The sequence below is a fragment of the Muntiacus reevesi genome, chromosome 8, assembly GCF_963930625.1.
Source record: "Muntiacus reevesi chromosome 8, mMunRee1.1, whole genome shotgun sequence".
In the NCBI taxonomy this organism is placed as follows: domain Eukaryota; kingdom Metazoa; phylum Chordata; class Mammalia; order Artiodactyla; family Cervidae; genus Muntiacus; species Muntiacus reevesi.
The window spans coordinates 15900791-15921937 of NC_089256.1; the positions used below are offsets into that span (position 1 = coordinate 15900791).

Sequence of the window (21147 nt, forward strand, 5' to 3'; positions counted from 1 at the left end):
ATACACCAAACAGCAGGTGTGTGTTTCTAGTCACTGAGCATGGGAAGGGGGGACCTTGATCTGTGGTTCAGGGCCATTGCTGGGATGTGTGCTGAGAATCAAATATGTTGGTCCCTAGGCTTGCAAACCAGCTTGAAACCTTGGCTCCACTGTGCAGGAGCTGGGCTACTCAGGTGTGCACTCCAGCAATGCTTCTGGGGCAGGAGAGCATAGTTGCATTTAGAAATATGGTAAAAAAAAAATTCAATTTAATTTTAATAAATTGGCATGGTGTTGCACATGAAGGATGGATGTGAGAGAAAAAGAGCACCAGGCTGTCAAGGAAGTCAGCATGAAGAACTGGATGGTAAAGAGCCATCCAATTGGAGGGGAAAAGAGCCATCTCGACACCCCACCCACTTTGCTGATTAGCACTGCTGTTCCTCCAAACACCCTGGGCACTTGGAAAGGCGACTTGGAAGTGGTGATTGTGTGGTGTGAGGGGGCAGTGAGAGTTTAAGAGGGGGCAGAGTATGGAGAGCAGTGACGCGGGTCCAAGCCGAGCACTGAACACGAGTCCAAGCCGAGCGCTCAAGGGTGGACGTGTGCAGTCTGCCTTTCCCTGAGCAGTTGCTGCGTGGGCTCCGGAGTGTCACAAGCTCTCTGGGTTTTGCAGCTGGGGAACAGCTTTATGAGAGCATCACTCTGCCCACGTCCTTGCTCAACCTCATTACGGTCACTTTTATGGGGAAAGGGAAAGCAATGGGTTCCTTGGAGAAGCAGGGGTTTCTGGCCTTGCTCCACAGAAGAATCTTATGCCTGGTGGGCTACACTCCATGGGGCTCTCAAAGAGTCGGACATGACTGAGCAACAGACACTTTCATTTACACATCCACAGGAGAGGTACAGAATTGTGGTCTGGAAAGATCCTGACAGAAGCCTGGCATAACCTTTTGGTTCCTCAAGACAAAGCCCTCCCAACCTCACACATGATGTCACTTGTGCTCATCCTTAAAAAAGAGGATGAATCAAGGTCTCCCTGCTCCCCAGCTCCCCACCCACTCCATGTGATCTGTCTGGGTCAGCCTAACAGTGAAGAATGTTGATTCTATAGTTAGAACACATGGTTTGAATCCTAGCTCTGCCATGTCCTAACTTTGTGATCTTGGGTAATTTATCTAACCTCTCTGTGCCTCAGTTTCCTTCTCTATATAATGGATGAAATCACGGTAGCTATCTTGGGTTAGGAAGATGAAATAAGAACAGGCTTGTCAAGTGCTCTGGACATGGTTTGGCACTTGGTAAACCCTTAGTAAGCTCCTGCTTTCCTGGCTCGGCTCACTCTGTCTTGTGGAAGAGTGGTCTTTCTGTCCACTGCCTCACAGCTGCTCCCCAGCCAACCTCACACTTGGGGGTAGCACCTTGTGTGCGAGAACAATGTCGTACTCACCCCTCAACTTCCACCCCAGGCACCTAAACTGGTTTTTACCCCTAGAACATACCAGCGACCTTTATTTAAGGTCAACAATGTGTCCCAGGCACAGGTTTGGGACTACAGAAGAGGAAGATCTACCAGGAATGGAATTAAATCTCCTTTTCATTAGGAGGACTAGCTGTCATTATTATGATTATGAGGCACTTCATAGTCACAAGTGTCATATAAATGCTATTTAGCTGAGGAAAGCTTTTGCCAGGCAACTATCCCAGCCAGATGTAGGATTTACTAGGGAGAAGGCTGGATGCCACCCAGGAGGACTTGGGTTCTCCTTAGTGGGAATTAAAAAGAAATTCTCATCTCCCTCAGTGAAACATCAACACTGGCAGAAGAGCTGGCCTGGCTTGGCTGAGCCAAATCTCTCCTTGAATTTACGTGAGAGCTGTTTGGCTGCTGAAGGTGCTCTCTTTAGGGTACAGGAGCAATTCGCAGCCTCAGTTGAAGCTGCCAAAGGAAACCCACTGGGGCACATGGTCTGGCAGACCCCTGCCTTCTTGGCAAGCATGCCTGCTGATGAAAGAGGCAGAAGAGACCCAGGGAGGAGGAGTATTCTGAGAAGAAATATAGATTTTTCTTCCTAAAGTAATTATTGAAAAAGTTGAAATGACAGCATTTTTGCTCTGGTTCATGGAGATCACCCCATTCTTAAGAAGGCTCACCTCTGCTCTGTCCCTGCCAGGAGACCAAATGTTGAATACAAGCCCCCCGAACTTAATGTCTCAGGGATTTGTGCTGTCTTGTCTTTGCAGATCTCTTGGTTTAGAAGTAAGATCTCTATGCCTTTCTTGGGAAAGAGCTACTGTTAAGAAATATCCAAGACAGCTTTGAGATCAGCAGAATCAGGTGCCAGGAATGGCCAAGAATTGAAGCCAGGGACTTTGCGTCCACAGTACCAAGCTCGGGGCCTGGCACCTGGTTTGTGCTTGACAGCAGCGTCTGAATGAGTAAGTGAGTGAAGATTTCTTTCTTTTTTTTTAAATTTTTTTAATTTTTCAGTGGGTTTTGTCATACATTGATATGAATCAGCCTGAAGATTTCTTGATAGAAGGTGTGAGGACAAGGTTGTAATAGTGAGTGATCTCCTGATAGTCAACTGGGTGTTGACCAGTCATGGGGTTGAAAACACAATATAGGAGGTGAGGACCTGGGCATGCCCTTGACAACACCTGTGATTGTGCTGGGTAATCAGGTAAAGAGAAGGGTGAGACAGTCTCTTCATCTTTCCTACTCTCCACACCTGCCCCCAGCCATACCAGCTGGGTCCCACCACCACAGCACAGAGCGGCAGGAAACCCAATTCTGGCCCCTGGCTCCTATACTAACACTTCCTTACAGGCTAACAACAACTTTTGAAAGCTAGCTGGAACCACCATAAAGAAAGTAAAAAGACTAGTGACAGGAAGGTCCCTGGTGATCCAGTGGTTAGGACTCTGTGCTTCCACTGCCAAGGCTTGGTTTATTCCCTGGTCAGGAAACTAGGATCCCGCAAGCCATGCAATGTGGCTAAAAAAAAAAAAAAAAAAAAAGACAAATGACAAGCTAGAAAGATATTTGCAACTTATATCATGGAGAGAGAATTAATTATTTCTCTAACATACAAACAGCCACTACAAACCAGTAATAGAGTCCAAAACCTAATAAAAATGGGCAAAAGATATGATCTGATAGAATACGCAAAAGCAAATATGGATGAAATTCAGCCATGATGTTCCACCTTCCTCATAATATGACAAAGGCAAAATAAAAGTATACTGAAAAACCATTTTTACCTATAATATTGGCAAAGATCACAAAGAGATCACAGTGTGAGAACTCAGTCTTGATGAGGATGCAGGGAATATATATTCTCAAACATTTCTAATGAGAATTGTTATAACCTTTATGGAAGGTAATTTGGCAATGTTTATCAAAGTTACTGATTGCACATAATTTTTGCTCCAGCAATTCCATGTCTATAAATTTATCCAAGAGATACATTTTTGTATTGGGAAAGGAGGGTCATACAAAGTTAGTGACTAATCATTTATAATATTATAGGAAAGGTTGGAAGCCACCATTCATCAACAGGGTGCAGGTTAAATAAACCCTGGGATACACATTAGCTGGAACAAAGGTTGGCAACGTTTCTGTAAAGGACCAGATAGTAAATGTTTTAGGCTTGGCAGACCATATGGTCTCTGTTGCAACTACTCAACTCTGCTGGTATAATGCAAATACAGCTGTAGACAATATGTAAATGATGAGCATGGCTACATTCCAATAAAACTTTATTTGTGGAGAAACAGGCAGCAGGTCAGATATTGCTTGTGGGCCAGATTTAGCTTTGTTGCCCTCTGTGGTACAATATCGTGCAGCTAAGAAGCAGTATGTTCCAAATAATACTATTTGTGTAAAAAGAGATAAAATATGTACATATTTTCTTGTATATGCATAAAATGTCTGTGAAAGGGCACATAGGAAAAGGGTAACATTTATTGACCCAACAACAAAGACTGGGTGCCTGGGACATGGGTGAAGTGACACTTCTCACTGTTTATTATTTTGTATATTTTGAATTTTGAACCAAGTGAAGGTATTAGATATTAAAATGAATAAGTAAAGTAAAAAATAAAAGTAAGCTGGGGCTCTTTTCAAAGCTGACTCTGTGGTGTTTTTATGAGGTTTAGAAATGCAACATGACTCTTCTTCAGTGCTTGCTGTGAGGACTTATTTCACGGAAGAGCCATTGAGATTATAGCCAACTCATCAGCACACAGAGACCCCAAGATTACAGATACTCTCGGAGTCTGCTCTCCCAAAGGAACTCCCCCCTGCTGACTATCATGGCAGGACCACATGGAGCTTCTAATTTCCCATCTTGCAGACTAGAGCAGGTGACAGTTGAGTGCCAGAAATGCATTTAATCCAAGTTCATATACCCTAGAAAATATTGACTCTTCCAGGTAAAAGCAAGCAAAGAAAAGGCACAGACACAGCAGCCTGTATAAAATATTTACCCTCACAGGGCAAGCTACTGTTTGTGAATACAGATGACATGGTGACATGTTTTCCAAAGCTTCTAGTTGCTCATGGGTAGATCTAGATCCATGCTGTCCAGTATGGTAGCCACTAGCCCACACATAGTGATTTACATAAGAAGTAATAAAAGATAAATCAAGAATTCAGGTTCTCAGTCATGTCAGGCACACTTCAGGTGCTCAATACCCACACTCGACTGAGCTGCCTCACTGGCCCGCTGCACAGGTTACAGACCAGCCCCTCCGCCCACCTGCCCACGGAGATTTTCATCACAGCGCACCACTCCAGTCAATCTCAGTGTCTTCTCCAGCTCTAAGTTAGCAACAACCAGAAACCTCACAATTCATCTCCATCTGTTCACCTCTCTTCATTCTTAACCATCTCCACACTCTGTCATCCTGACTATTTGAGGCATGATGGTTACAGAGCAGATAGAGTTTCTGACCACAAATGCCTTAAACTGATCTGAGGCAAATGTGGCCTACTGTCAGGGCAGAAGGCATGGGAGCGATCTATTTCTTATGGAGTACCTGCCCCCGAGGGATTCATCAGAGCACCGCTCCCCCCGCCCCCCTGACATTAAGCAAGCCTTTGATTATTGTGCATATCACCCAGCTGCAGTGAACAAGGGACAGAGATGCAACTTCTAGGAATTGGGAGGAGGGCCTCCAATTCCTTCAAGGGCAAACTGAAGTGGTTAAGGTCAACCTTTCAATCCCTAAGCATCCTGACTCAGAAATTTTGGGAGCCCTTAGTCTGAAGAGTGGTCCCATTTTCAGGAGGACCGCACATTGTTAAGGAAAACATCAGGTGGAAGAAACATGGGATTATATATATCATGATGGACTGACACTGACATAAAAGGCTATGCATGTGTGTGTGCTAAATCTCTTCAGTTGTGTCCGACTCTTTGTGACCCCATGGACTGTAGCCTGCCAGGCTCCTCTTGCCGGGATTCTCCAGGCAAGAATACTGGAGTGGATTGCCATGCCCTCCTCCAGGGGACCTTCCTGACCCAGGGACCAAATCCCCGTCTCCTGCATTGCAGGTGGATTCTTTACCACTGAGTCACAGGGAAAGCCCACAAAAGACTGTAACAGACATTTAGGACTACATTCTTGAAAGTGTCTTTTTGGCTACCCAGAACATCATTTTCCTGTTGATGATATGATGCTTGAAGTGTTTGTACCTGTGAAAGAAAAACTTAGTAGAAACAGCCTGGTTGCAGGGAAACTAGAAGCTCCCAGCCGTTTCTCCTCCTTTTCTCCCTTTCTGCTTGCTTTCCTTTCTTCCTTCCTGGTTGCAGAAAAAACATCTGTGAAGTGGGAATAACAATAGTTCCTACCTACTTTTGAGGCTGTTTGAATGAACAGAAAGGATGTCAGAGGTCTAGCCAGCACAAATGGCCTCACATGGTTATTGGTTCTTTTTTTGAATTCTATTAATAATCTTCTAACAGTGACGGACAGATGACTTCAATGCACCCGTAAGTTCTGCAGAAGTTTTAGGAAGAAGAGCACTGAAAGATCTTAACCTCGCCAAGGTCTGAGTAGAGCATTCTTGCACTCAGGATTCTCTGTTTTGTTTGTTACTCTACAGAGTGGAAATATCTCAGCACATGAATCTAGGAAACAGGCAAATAATAGTGACCCTGCTGGATTTCCCAAGATGGTTTTTTTAAGGTCTGCTAGTTGCAGACTGGGTAGTGTGTTCCATGGCTAACCAGGTGGTCTGGAGGGTGGTGTGGCATGCTGTTGGAGGTTCTTAAAGTATCCCCAGATACCCTGAGTTGGGTAACCACATCAAACAGAAAAGAAAGTGCCAGACTTTAAAACACTCTAGAAATTCTCTGGACCAACCTGATGCCCCAGTCACTGAATCCTGCAACTGGACCAAAAACTGGACCTCTGTGGGAATGTAAATTGATACAGCTACTATGGTAGACAGTGTGGAGATTTCTTAAAAAACTAGGACTAAAACTACCATATGACCCAGCAATCCCACTACTGGGCATATATCCTGCAAAAACCATAAATGAAAAAGGCACATGTATCCCAATGTTCATTGCAGCACTATTTAAAATATCTAGGACATGGAAACAACCTAGATGTCCATCAACAGATGAATGGCTAAAGAAGTTGTGGTACATATATACAATGGAATATTACTCAGCGATAAAAAAGAACACATTTGAGTCAGTTCCAATGAGGTGGATAAACCTAGAGCCCATCAAACAGAATGAAACAAGTCACAAAGAAAAACAAATATGGTATATTAATGCATATATATGGAATCTAGAAAGATGGTCCTGATGAGCCTATTTACAGGGCAGCAATGGAGATGCAGACACAGAGAACAGACTTATGACACGGGGCAAGGGGGTGGGTAGGAAGGGGAGAGTGGGGATGAATGGAGAGTGTAGCATGGAAACATACACTAACGTATGTAAAATAGATGGCCAGTGGGAATGTGCTGTATGACTCGACCTGAAACTGGGGCTCTGTGATAACCTAGAGGGGCTGGATGGGGTGGGGAGTGGGAGGGGAGCTCAAGAGGGAGGGGACATATGTATACCTATGGCTGATCCATGTTGATGTATGGCAGAAACCAACACAATATTGTAATTATCCTTCAATTAAAAGTAAATAAAGAAAAAAAAACACAACTGGGCCACTGAGGTTCCCAACATCTATAACACCATGACTAGAGAGAACCTATCGGGAACTTCTTTACAAGCTTTTACCGATTAAGAGTTGGCAGGAAAGTGGTAGCAGATGCTGATAGCATCCACCTTGACTCCTTAGGTGACACGTTAGTTCTCCCCAGCTTCCTTCCCACTGCCAGATTCTGCACCTGGGAGCTCTCTCTGAAGACTCTGAAAGGTCACTCTGCTAGCAGATGTCAGATGACTGACAGGAGAGGGTATTACTACCTCAGCTTCCTTGTCTCTCATATTCTTTACTGTCCCCCCGACCCACCGTGGGGACGCTCCAGTCTCTCACAGTGGGAGCTGGCTGGATAGTGTGTTCTTCGTTGGTTCACTTCTCTGCTTCCTGCAACTTCCAAAGAAACTACCTACACGTCTACATTTGTCTCAGGATCAGTTTCTGGGGGAATGTAAATGAAGACAAATTAATCATGTCAATTAATTTTTAGCCTCTCCAGACTGAGAGGTAATTAAATACATGTCTGTATTCTCTCTGCAAAAGTTTTGAAAGCAGTGTGTACTAAGCTATTTCACATTTACGCTTTGCCGCCAAGAATCCGACAAGAGATGTTCAGGCTGGACAAAAGTCAGCCCCTGAGGGCATGATGGCAACTGACAAAACTATTTATTGGAGGACTTTTGGCTGTCAGTTCTGATTGCTATGGATGATTAGAAGAATTCACTCATTCTGCAAATATTTTCTGGCTCCACCTCTCTTCGAGAGGCCCACTGGAAGCATTGGCCAAACTGAAACAAATACTGTCTGTATTCTCCAAGATGTAGCTTTCAGATTACTCTATTTAAAAAAAAAAAAAAAGCTCTAATGGATCTGTTTAGAATTAGTGTTTGAACGACTGTTGGGCTGATGATGATTCTCAAGAGGGTAAGGGATGAATAATAACGAAAAAATTTTTTCTTTTTCACGTGATGCACAATACATTTCTGTTAATTACAGTGCCCCTCCACCCTTTCCCAGAGAGATAATCACTATGGTGTGGCAAAGACCCCGGGGGTGTTGGGACAAAAGCAAGTTTGCAAACTGCTGGGTCAGTATGATTTAGCTTTGGGAACAGGGCCAAAGAGAAGTAACAGCCCAGTGCAGAGAAAGGGTCCCTGGACCCAGAGTCAGGAGAGCTAAACAGTGGTGTTACAACCAGCTGTGTGACCTCAGGACATCAACTGCCCTCTCTGGGTCTTAATTTCCTCACCTCTAAAATGAGGGAATGGGATAGATGATCTGTAGGGTCATTCATTGTAAATATTCATGAGTCCCCTAAGAAACAACGGACCCAAACCAAATCTATGTTTTGGTTTCCCTTTCTGTGTTGTTTCACCTCTCACGGTTGTGGAGGCTGTATTTCAATGGAGTTGCTAGGCACTATTTGCTGTGGAAGTTGTTTGTAGTGACCTGGCCCTAGGAGTTGAAAGAAGAGGTGTTGGAAAGGGGTAGAGGGTAGAGAATTGGGGAGTGGAAGACACTTTCTGAACTGGAGAACTTTGGGGAGATCCACATTTGTGAAGACACTGTGGGGAAGTTTCCTGTTGATATGTGGGGGCAGGGGTTGAGGAGGGCTGAGAAAAGAAAGAACAGAAAAGGCCTTCCTCATTTCCTTTTGGTAGATTTGATCAACCCATGGTCCCCAACCTTGGCTATGTATTAGAATCATCAGTGAGCTTAAAAGCCAGGAAGTCCCTCTCCTCCTGATTTAATTGGTTTTGGGTCTGGGTATTTTTGAAAGTGCTCTGAAATAATTTTGCTGTGCAGTCAGCGTTGAGACCCACTCAATGGTCACCAAGATCTCAGAGCAATCCTCTTGCCTTCTTTCAAATTCTATCTTATTTTTCTCACTTCCTTTCTGCTTCCCTTCCTCTTCTACTCTTTCATCCTCTGCCTCAGAATTCCAGAGTCATGAATTGGTGGGAGATGGAGGAGGGAAGAACAAACCCTGTGCTTTGTATTTTCTGGTTAATTCCTTTCTTATTTCTGAGGTCTAATAAAAGATGCTTTCCCTCCACGAATATAAATCATACTATTTAAGAAAAGTTTGAGAAATACTCAAAAACAAGAAAGAAAAAACACCACAACATGAAATGGGTCCCTCACTTAAAGACAACCACTGCTTATGCTAATACCGTTAGCTTAATTAAGGTATAATTGTGCTTAAGTCGCTCAGACATGTCCAACTCTTTGCATCCCCATGGACTGTGACCCACCAGGCTCCTCTGTCCATGGGGATTCTCCAGGCAGGTATACTGGAGTGGGTTGTTATGCCCTCCTCCATGGGGTCTTCCCAATCCAGGGATTGAACTCAGGTCTCCCACATTGCAGGAGGATTCTTTAGCATCTGAGCCACCAGGGAAGCCCAAGAATATTGGAGTGGGTAGCCTATCCTTTCTCCAGGGGATCTTCCCAACCCAGGAATCAAACCAGGGTCTCCTGCATTGTGGATTCTTTACCAGTTGAGCTACCAAGGAAGCTCTAAATTATATAATTATAAAGGTACAATTGAAGTACAATAAACTAAACTTCCTTCTGACTTTTTCTTGAGGCTTAGCGTCTTTGTTTGAATGGTTTACTTACTGGGTATAGTAGGGGTCAGCAATTACAGTCCAAAGGCCAAATCGAGCCCACTCACCTCCTGTTTCTGAAAATAAAGTTTTACTGGAACACAGCCATGCTTACTGGTACTTTCTGTCCACAGCAGTTTTCACACCACAGTGGCAGAGCTGAGTACTGCAACAGAGGACCTCTGGCCCGGGAAGCCTCAGTATTTACTATCTTGTTCTATACAGAGCAAGTTTGCTGGCCCCTGGTACATAGCATTCTGCACACTCTTTATTACTCCCATTTTACCTTATTGCCTGAGCAGTCCCCATACTGCTGTCAATGCTTCATAAATCTAATTTCTAATAATTGCCTGATATTCTATTGCATGCTCAGGTGTGGCTTACTTTTTCTCCTCTTGTTAAATATTTATCTGTTTTTCCTCCCAAATTTTTCACCCTTGTAATGATAAAGCTTCAGTGCATATATATGGATGTAAACTTTATCTATATTTTCAATTATATCTTTAAGGATGGGGTCTAGATTATTCAGTTGGTAGATAGGGGCATTTTAAGACTCTCAATACATACCATCAGATCCCTTCCTCAAAGATGTCAGACTGGTTTGTGCTTCCCAATAACTCAGGAGAGCACCCACATGCTTGCCAACATTGAGTATTAACATTTTAAACATTTTCTGCATTTAGAAAGGTAAGCAAAAAACTACTGCTGTAAACTGCATGTTTTTTTTCTGTCTAATGAGACTGAAATGGTTGCTTTTCTTCTTTCACATGTTGGCTACTATTCACCTTTGCTCAGCCCCTTTCTGCACAGGGCAGAGTGAGGGTGCTGGTCTTGCCTCTCACCTTAGCTTGGAGCAAGGCTCCCGCCTGCACCCGGTTCTTTTCAACATCTCTTTCCCAGTGAATTCTGATTGTCTCAAGGATGTCATCCAGTCCAGTGCCAATGGGAACATTCAGTTGTTCCAGCTCAGACCCTGCCAGCTGTTTGTACAGCATTTTCACATCCTGAAAATGACAACATATACCTCAATGAGTTCAAGAGGAGAAAGACATGAAGTTCTAGCAGCCAAAGCCCAGTTCCATGAGCGATACCTGGCTTCTCAGTCTGCTGCTGCCAACCGTGGGGCTTCACAGAGACAGGCAGCTTGGGCACCATATTCTCTTTTCCCTAGGATGCGTTTCTTAGGTTGGTCTTCACAAACCCAGACCCACCCAAAGTGAAACTCAAAATAAATCACAACACAGAGTAAGCAACAAAAGCAAGATGAAACTTATGAGTTTCATCAAGTCAGAGTAGGCGGAAAGAAAGTTAAAGATAACTGTGAAATTTTTAAAACGGGGTACCTTTTAAAAAGGGTGACAAACATGGAACCAAGAACAGGAGGAAGTGGTTAGCTTAAGGTTGGACAAAAGAAGTAACTTCCCAATGTGAACATGGTTAAGTGGGTTTTCACTTTTTCAACTGCAAGCATTTTAGATCTTAGATCAGTAACAGGTGTGATGTAGTTTAGAATCAGGGCAGTTTTGCAGGACACTGGACCACACCACCTTTGGTGGGCCCCGTTGGTCTTGTCACTCTGATCTGACCTAATTTTATTATAAAGTGTGACTAAGCCACAGCCTGGATCTACTCTCAGAGTTATTTCATTTGTTCTGTCCAGTGTTGAAAAAAGGTCCTAGCTAGAAACCTTGGGAGATGCTCCCTTTAATTCAACACACCTTCCTTCACTGCTGCCTGGACCTGCTCCCTCCCCATTTATGTACCTGCCTGGTCCCTGAAGCAATTTGAGTTTGAGACTCACAATAACCTCACCCACTATAAGAATCTGAAAATATTTTATTGGCATTTTACCCATAGCCCAGGGCAAGAGACACAGAAAGGCTGTTGTCACTTGCATTGTGAAGCTCAGCCAGACAGGTGAGGGCTTCTGGATCTGTAGACAGCCCAGTCCCCACCTACCTCTTCATAGCTCCTGGACAGAAAGCCGAGTTCTTCTTTCAGGCTTTCTATTTGACTCTCCAGATCCATTTTTGACGAATTCGCTTCATCAATGACTTTATACAGAGAGTTAATTTCCTCTTCTGCTGCCTTTCTAAATGGCTGCTCATTTTCATACCTGTAGGTAAAAGAATCCGATCAGCAGGAGTGGATAACCCCAAGGAAAAACAATCAGATTATAAATGTGACCAACAGGCTAATTATGGGGTAGTCAGGAAATGAATATTAAAAGTCAGTGTTTCAGTGGGTTTGAAAGGAAGAAAAGAAAATGAAGTCATTCAGTCACGTCTGATTCTTTGCAACCCCATGGACTGTAGCCTACCACGCTCCTCTGTCCACAGGATTTTCCAGGCAAGAGTACTGGAGTGGGTCATCATTTCCTTCTCCTCAGTGGGTTTGAGGGCACTGTTAATGCAATTGTTACATATTGATTTATTAAAATAAAAATGATTGCAGACAACTGCTGAAAACAGGGCACCTGGGCTAACAAAGTATGAGCCTCATGGAGCACTGGAAGCAAGGAGTTCTAGGGAAAGCTTCTCCAAGAGACCATATCCAGGTAAGGAGACCAGTACTGTCATCATTGTTCTAATTTGTCATCCTTTTAACCTGAGGATACTTTAACAAACATTACTGAGAATCTGCTAATTACCAGGCTATGTGTTAATAATCTCAAAATAAAGAACATGTTCTTCTCTCCAAAGAGCCCATGTAAAATTTCAGGACTGTGGCTGCAAACCCAGATGCCTTCAGGGGCCAAGAGGGGTATACAGATGAGTGACGAGGGCCAGGTCCGGGCCAAAGTGAGAAGTGGGGATTGATGAGCCTGGGAACACACATGCTTCAGCAACAGGGGCCCTGCTGCCCATCCCCTCCCCAACACTGCAGCATCAGAAGGGGCGTACCTTTCTCTTCTACAGAAACTGGAGACCTGGATTTATATGTGAGCTATGCAATAACACAGGGCTTGCCTGGCAGCTCAGATGGAAAAGAACCTGCCTGCAGGAAGATCCCCTGGAGGAGGGCATGGCTACTCACTCCAGTATTCTTGCCTAGAGAATTTCATGGATAGAGGAGCCTGGTGGGCTACAGTCCATGGGGTCACAAAGAGTCAGACAGTACTGAGTGACTAACACACTTGCAATAACACACAGACACACACATACATGCACAGATACAAGCGTGAAACCATCACTTCTGAGTCACTTCAATCTCTGGTTTGCACAGGCCTTTTTTTCTAACAACTATCCAACATCTTTTTCAATTTCTCCCAGTGTCACCCCTTTCCTCCATCACCATCCACTCAGTCACATTTCACATGTTACCCTCATCTATCCACAGAAGGGAGACATCTCCACTCTCATTCCAGAAAGCATCTTAAGGTCTTAGAATTTTAAGGAACTTTAGCGCTTGACTATTGAAGCTCCTGGCAGGTGACAATCCCTTGGTGGTGTTATTGATAGGTGATCACGTAGGCTCGGCTTCAAAACTTCCAGCAATGGGACCTCATCGCCCAAGGCCACCAGGCCATTTTTGAATGATTCTAACTGTTGCAAATTGCCTCCTTCTAGAGCTTTAGTTTCCATTCCTATAAGAGTCTGAATTCCATCCTCTGCAACACCTGAAGTCAGTCTAAATCCTTCACTGGCTGTCCCCAAACATTTGGAGATACTCCCTTACTCTTTCATCTCATCTCCATCCCCTCCACCCCTCCAAGACCTTTCTCCTTCAGGTTAAATATTTCTACTTCCTTCCTCCATTCTTCATGTAAATCAGTTTTCAAATCCATCATTATTGAAGACAAGGTCTATGATCCTTTCCGTTTTGTTTTCCCAGCACCAGGTTTAAGATATATTTGTGGAATGATTAGAAATACTGTCACTGGTCTACATCCTTCTTAAAATGTGATACAGAGAACGAAATGTAAAACTCCAGATATTACCTGATCAGTTCAGAGTCCTGTGGGACTGTCTGCTCCTTTGTTTAAACCTTTTAATTTTATTCATCACACACCCTAAGATTTGCATTGCGAGTTTTTGTTTGTGTTTGTTTGTTTCAGTTTGACCAGCTGTATTTGCTGCTGACTAAACAAGGAGAACCCCTGAACGTTTTTCATAAGAGCTGCTTGAAACCCAGTTTTCCTGTCTTCTCTAAGTGCACCTAGCATTTGAATCCCAAAATAGGAGTTCATGCTTATCCTCTTACAATTTCATTGGCCTATTATTCCTATATATTGGGACCAGAATTGTGATTCTGTCTTCACCAGCCCTACTGGCTTTGGATCATTGGTCATTTTGTCACATCTGCTTTCAAGCACCTTGCAGTTATAAGTAGTAAATGAGAAGTCTGAGGACAGAGCCCTGTGACATACCACCAGAGACTTCCTTCAGAGCTGGACCTGTATCTTTGAATCCACACTCAAGGATAGTTTCTGAATCATCTGTCTGTGTTCTATATGTGGGATTACATTTTCTACCCAAATGTATTCTTTTTTGAAGGATTGTATTCTTATTAACATTTAGTCCCTTTGGAGACAAATCCTGTCCCTCCAGCTGAAATGGAAAGCCACTCATAATGGGGATTGGTCCCTTTTGACCCAAGTTGGAAGAACCCCTCATGTGCCTCATCAGTCCTGTTTTGCTCACCCGTCCAGGGAGCCTGGTCCCTTCTAGCACATGATCCATTCAGTATTACTGGAGGTTTTGGTCCCCTATAGACCATTTTTTTGGAAGTCCTCTGAGGATTTGAAATATCTCTGTGACATCCCCCAAAGTTGGTGTTAAACTTGTAGCCTTTTTTTTTTTTTTTTTTTACCACCCTACTTTGAGTGGTGCTTCAGTTAGAACACCTGGGTACTCATGACACCCACAACCATCTTGCCTTGAACTGCAGGCCTCCCTGACATGACAGTGTCTATGGCATCTCATCACTTCTGCTTGACTGCTCCACCATCAGCTCAACTCAGCTTCCTCAAAAGCAAACTCATTATCAATGCCTGAATTTTAGACAAGCTTTCCCTCCCCAATTTTCCATTTCATTCAAAGAATCACCAGTGTTCTAAATTACTCAAGGTCAAAGCCTGGAATTTACCTTTAACTTTGTCTCTTCAGGTTAAGTAGACAGTTTTCAAATCCAGCCAGTTAGTTCTTCAACCCATCCCTCAAGTCTGCCCACTACTACCATCCAGGCCAGCCCTGAACTACACCTGCCTTCTCGAGTCTTCCCAGACTCACAGTACTGCCCGCAGAGTGACTGTACTTAACCACACTGAATCATCTCTCTGCTCAGATGGCTTGTCACATCCTCTGGCTCCTCAATAATCTGATAAACTGACTTCCCAATCACTGTCCCAATCCAGACCCTTCACTCCCACTGTTTCCTACTCATTTGCCTGCCTCTTCTCTCTACCACTACAAAGCTTCCTTTAAAGCTCAAGTCTGGTCATGATGGGCCACTGCTCAGACCCCTTCTGAGGGTCTCCTCTGCTCTCAGATAATGTCTAAGCCCTTTGGAATGGCTGACGTGGCCCTCCAGAATCATTTGCTCTACATGCCCCGGTCTCCCAAGCTGCTTGGAATTCCACTAACACACTGTGTCTTCTCATGTCCTCCCAATTTGGCACATGCTGCTCATTGTGCCTGGAAAATCATGTGGCCTTTATTTTCCTGGTCAACTTCTACATGAGTTCAGGATCCAAATCAGGTATCACCTCTTTTGCCAACACTCCCTCATTTGGGCTCATCTCAGTGATGGCATATATGCTCAGTGAGACCACTGTCTGCTCATTCCTCTGTCTTTGACACTAAACTATAGGCTCACTGAGGTCAGGAACCATGCCTGATTCACTTCACTCCCAGCACTTGGCAAGGGGCCTGGGATAAGCGGACATTCAAAGACATGTTGAACTCATTCATTCAACAAATATTTGTTGAGCATCTATTTCATGTCCTCTGTTTTAGGAGTTGGTGATACCATGGGGCACAAAATAGATCAACCCCCTGCTTTCAGTGAGTTTACATTCTATTCTGTTGAATGGCAGGACAAAGGTAGGTATGAATGTATGAATGAATTAATTAATGCCAAAAAGAATAAATGAATGAAAGACATTTCAGTCAGATCCTGCTTTATCACACTTAATTAAATTCCACATTAAATTTAGTGTGAATGGTTTGCTATTAACTGGTGTTTGTCTTTAACTGTACACTGAGTCATCGTGACTGGATGATGGATCCACTTCTTTGTGTGCCTGTAACATTGGCTACCAGTGCTGGATAAATGGCAACCCTGGCTGATTGAGAGTCTCTTTGACTCCAGAGTGGCCACTAATGGAGGCCTTTTAGCAGGCAGAGGAGCTTGGTGTCAGAGAAAGGAAAAGACTAGGGATCTGAGGAGATGGTGGGGTTTCCCTTTTTCATCACAGTTCAATTCAGTCCCTCAGTCATGTCCAACTCTTTTCGACCCCATGGACTGCAGCATGCCAGGCTTCCCTGTCCATCACCAACACCTGGAGCTTGCTCAAACTCATGTCCATCAAGTTGGTGATGCCATCCAGCCATCTGATCCTCTGTTGTCCCCTTCTCCTTCTGCCTTCAATCTTTCCCAGCATCAGGGTCTTTTCCAAGGAGTCAGTTCTTCATATCAAGTGGCCAAAGTATTGGAGTTTCATCACAACACCCTTCTTATTCCTAAGAAAAAAATGACTGTGGGATCATGGTCTTCCCTACAGACTCCCAACTATATGCCTTTCTTCTTCATCTTTGCCATTTTATGGAATAACAATCCCATGACTCACCCATTTGCTCACCTCCCAGGACACCTTTCCCACAAAATATTCTCAAAATCACTGTGCTCATCCATAAAAGGGTATCTTCATTTTGCTTTTCCATTAGGCCGGTGTTTTGCAAAACTCACTCTCCTCCATGATTTTACCCTAAATGTTTATCTCCTTTATCATTATTTACTTTTTATTGTTCCTCACGTTCATCTACTTAAAGAGCAAACCTTAAATCAACAAACTTTAAAAGCTCTTTATATTAAATAAATTTTAAATTGATACTATAAATGGTAGCACTATAGTGGAAAGACAGTTTCATGGGCCATAAATAGAAGGTAACATAAAGATCAATGACCATTAAAAATAAAATGTTAATCTTCATACCACTTAAAATGATCTTAATCAGCCACATTTCTGGAAATACTGTATTAGACTCCAAAGAGGTGGTTCTCAAGGCTGGGTGGACGTCAAGAAAGCCTGGGGAACTTTAAAGATACAGAGGCCTGGCCTCATCCCTGGGACTCTGCTTTAATTAGCCTGTGGGGCTTGTGTACTGGCACTTTCAAGTGCCCAGGTAATTCTTATTGCAGCTGGAATTGAGAAGCATAGATCCAAACCAGTAGTTCTCAAAGAGTGTTTCCAGGACCAGAGTACCAGCATCATTGGGACCTTAATAGAAATGTGAATTTTAGGTACCACCTACTGCATCAGAAATTCTGAGAGTGGGCACAGCCATCTGTGTGTTCTATCAGCCTCTCAGGTGATTCTAATGTTCAATGAGTTTTGAGACCCCTGCTGTAAACCAAGTGACACTCGTGAAATCTCTGAGGTCTTAGACCTATTTGTGTTGACAAGGAGAGCTTGAGCGGGGTGGTCTTGGTTCTGGATTCTCCCAGGACTGCTGTTATCCCACCCAGCCTTCTGTGATACTGAGGTGTCTGCTGCAGACACATTACCCAAGTGGCCCAGGAGTCCTGGGTGTGGAGGGACAGTCCCCTCTGCTGCAGAGTGTTACCTCTCCTTAAAGTCGTCCGCGCCCGCCTGGATATTCTCTGTCTGGAGCATGAGCCGTGCGTTTTCCAGGACTGCCTCGCCCACCTAGAACGACCACACACGGAAGGACAAGGTCACTGCCACGTCTTCCCACTTCCCACTGGGCCTCATGCTAGGCACAGAGGCTTTGGGGGCACTGAGAGCACTTTTTTCATGGCAAGTATTTTTAGAATTCAAGTGTCGCTCTTTAAGAGAGGAGGAGATAAGCACTAAAGTCTAAAATCTGGATCTATTTTAAGGGCTTGTAGGGTTGGATTTTGGAGCAAAAAGATTACTTAAGGCAGACTTGTCCATAGCCTCTTTCACAACGATGAGCTTTTGGCTCTCCAGAGAAATTTCTGGCTCCTTAAACAAAGTTTCACTGGCTCAACCTAGTGTCTCTTAACGTTTTCTGGTCATGGACGCCTTGAGAAGCTGATGAACTCTCTAGACCAGTGCTGTCCAACAGAATTTTCTGTGATGTTGGAACTGTTCTACACTGCGTGGGCCAACAAGTGGCCCCATGTGGCTATGGAACACTCAAAATGTGGTAAAGGCAACGGCAGAAGGGGAGCATTCAATTTTATTTAAACTTAACTCTTTATATTTAAATATATGATGGACATGGAGAAGGCAATAGCAACCCACTCCAGTCCTCTTGCCTGAAAACTCCCATGGACGGAGGAGCCTGGTAGGCTGCAGTCCATGGGGTTGTGAAGAGTCAGACACAACTGAGCAACTTCACTTTCACTTTTCACTTTCATGCATTGGAGAAGGAAATGGCAACCCACTCCAGCGTTCTTGCCTGGAGAATTCCAAGGACGGAGGAGCCTGGTAGGCTGCCGTCTCTGGGGTCGCACAGAGTCGGACACGACTGAAGTGAATTAGCAGCAGCAGCAGCATATGATGGACAGCTCTAGAATTCTGTCCACTCTGAAAACATACATATGAACATAAACATTGTATACAGTTCAGAGGTTTCATGGAGAATTGTTTTTCAAACTTGGACTACAACACCTCTCAAGATCCCCACAGGTGGGAAATGGGGGAATGGTCCTCTTTTTAACCTGAGAAACTTCTTTTTAAAAAACATATATTTTTTTACATATTGACTTATGTATAATCTTCAGTTTGGGCTGGGGGATAAACTAACTGGTATTTTAAAAGAAGGAGGCAAGAGGCTCTCTTGGTGACTCAGTGGTAAAGAATCTGCCTTCCAATGCAGCAGACACAGGTTTGATTCCTAATTCAGGAAGATCCCACATGCCCTGGAGCAGCTAAGCCCGTGTGCCACAATTACTGAACCCATGATTTAGAGCTGCGGAACTGCAACTACCGAAACCTGTGTGCCCTAGAGCCCCGTGCTCTGAAACAAGAGAACCTTCACAATGAGAAGCCTGTACACTGCAACAGAGAAGCCCTTGCTTGCCACAACTAGAGAAAAGCTCACACAGCAATGAAGACCCAGCACAACCAAAAATAAAAATAAATAATAAAATTAAAAAAAAATGGAAGCAAACCTGAGAAAACTTTCTGGAGTGATGAAGATGTTCCAGGGACTTCTCTGATGGCCCAGGGGTTAAGAATCCACCTGCCAGTGCAGGGGACATGAACCTGATCCCTGATCTGGGAAGACTCCACATGTTAGGGGACAACGAAGCCCGTGGACCACAGCTACTGAGCCTGCACATTCTAGAGCCCACAGGTCACAACTACTGAGCCCATGTGCTACAAATACCAAAGCCAGAGTGCCTAGAGCCTGTGCTCCACAACAAGAGAAGCCACTACAATGAGAAGCCCTTGCACTCCAATGAACAGTAGCCCCCACTAGAGAAAGCCTGTGCAAAGCAACAAAGACCCAATGTAGCCAAAAATAAATAAATAAATAAAACTTTAAAATACCCAGATGTTCCATATCTGGATCTGATGATTACACTGATTTATAATAAGTAAAGGGGCTTCCCTGGTGGCTCAGATGGTAAAGAACCTGACTGCAATGCAGGAGACCTGAGTTTGATCCCTGGGTTGGGAAGATACCCTGAAGAAGGGAATGGCTACCCGATCCAGTATTCTTGACTAGAGAATTCCAAGGACAGAGGAGCCTGGTGGACCCTAGTTCATGGAGTCATAAAGAGTCAGACATGACTGAGTGATTAACACACATAAAAGGTAAAAATTTGTTAAGCTGTACCTTACAGATTTGTGTATTTTACTATATGTAAGTTATGTTTTCAGCTTCCCTGGTGGCTCAGATGGTAAAGAGTCTGCCTGAAATGTGGGAGATCTGGGTTCAATCCCTGGGTTGGGAAGACCCCCTGGAGGAGGGCATGGCAACCCACTCCAGTATTCTTGCCTGGAGAATCCCAGGAGAGAGGAGCCTGGAGGGATACAGTCCACGAGGTCACAAAGAGTTGGACACGGCTGAGCGACTAAGCACAGCACAAGTTATCTTTAATAAAAATATGTAAAATTGAAAAACTAAAATGATGCAAATGACTGTTTTAAGATCTTATCAGTCCTTTGCTCTGCACAGTTAGTGAGTTGCAAGTTCTTTGCTGACTTGGTGGAGGACTTCCAGCACCAGAGGTCAGAGACTGGAGTGAGATGAGAAAGAATGGGGAGAAGGAGACAGACCTCAGTTTCCTTCTCCCCTGTGTGTGTCAGGGTGGGGCTGGAGCAGTGAGAAGATGAGGTTGCTGTTGGGAAAATCAATGACGTGGACAAACCACACAGGATGACCCTACTGGATCAGAAGAGCACCATTCTTTCCACCTGGAGCTGGGACTTGGTCCACCCTGTGTGTCCTGTTTCCCCAGCAAAGTCTATCTCACCGTGCTGAAGTATCCCTCCTCAGGTCAGCCCCTTGTTCATTGCTGTGTCCCCAAGCTCTGGCTTGTGGTGGCCATTCCATCAACATCTGGAGAAGCACCAGGGTTAGTCATGAAGGGGTGAGGGGAAAGCATGGGTAAAGGTTTTATCGTGGTTTTCATGGGAAGAAATGGGCATGGCAAGGTAAGCAGGTGGGACTGGCTGGTTTAAATAATTTCAGTGGTCTCTATGCTACAGTGGTGGTCCCCAGTTTTCTGGCACCTAGCCCTGGGTGGTCGGAGCAGAGGAATATTGCCTCCTGGAAGGTGAGAGCCAGCAACAGGAGTCAGGTTGGGGTACTGACCCAGAAGGGGCTGATTTGCATCTTGAAGGCATTCTCCCAGGTAAGTAGTTACTATCACTAGGATTTGCTAGCCCTGTGAAAGCACAGTCTCTGCCTGTCAAGGATGCCCCAGCTGTCTGAGCATCAAGAATACAGACAATAAGAAGACATAGTTATGTTGTTGAATATAGTTCATTCAAGGGCTCTGGCTAAGTGAGGCCTCTGAGGACTATCTCTGGCAGCTCTGACCCAGCCCTCTCTTCATCCTCTTCATGCACTGCCACCCCCTAATCAGGAGTTCCTTTCCTTGTCTCTGGATGCTCAGTGATGCCATCTTGCAGATGATGAATTTGAAGCTCAGGGCACTCACTCTGCTCATCTTATCACAATTGTACCCCTGGCAAATATTCCACCCTGGTATGGGA

At 44.3% G+C, this 21147-nt stretch overlaps 1 protein-coding gene across 1 annotated transcript in view; it reads right to left on the bottom strand.

Annotated features, from left to right (window-relative positions):
* Positions 1–21147, bottom strand: part of BFSP2 (beaded filament structural protein 2) — a 75319-nt gene that overhangs the window by 8927 nt on the left and 45245 nt on the right. The window contains exons 2-4 of the mRNA XM_065943645.1: positions 17555–17637; positions 11727–11883; positions 10610–10771 (exon numbers count right to left, since the gene is read on the bottom strand). Of these exons, the coding sequence (XP_065799717.1) occupies positions 10610–10771; positions 11727–11883; positions 17555–17637 (402 nt within the window). The remainder of the gene's footprint in view (positions 1–10609; positions 10772–11726; positions 11884–17554; positions 17638–21147) is intronic.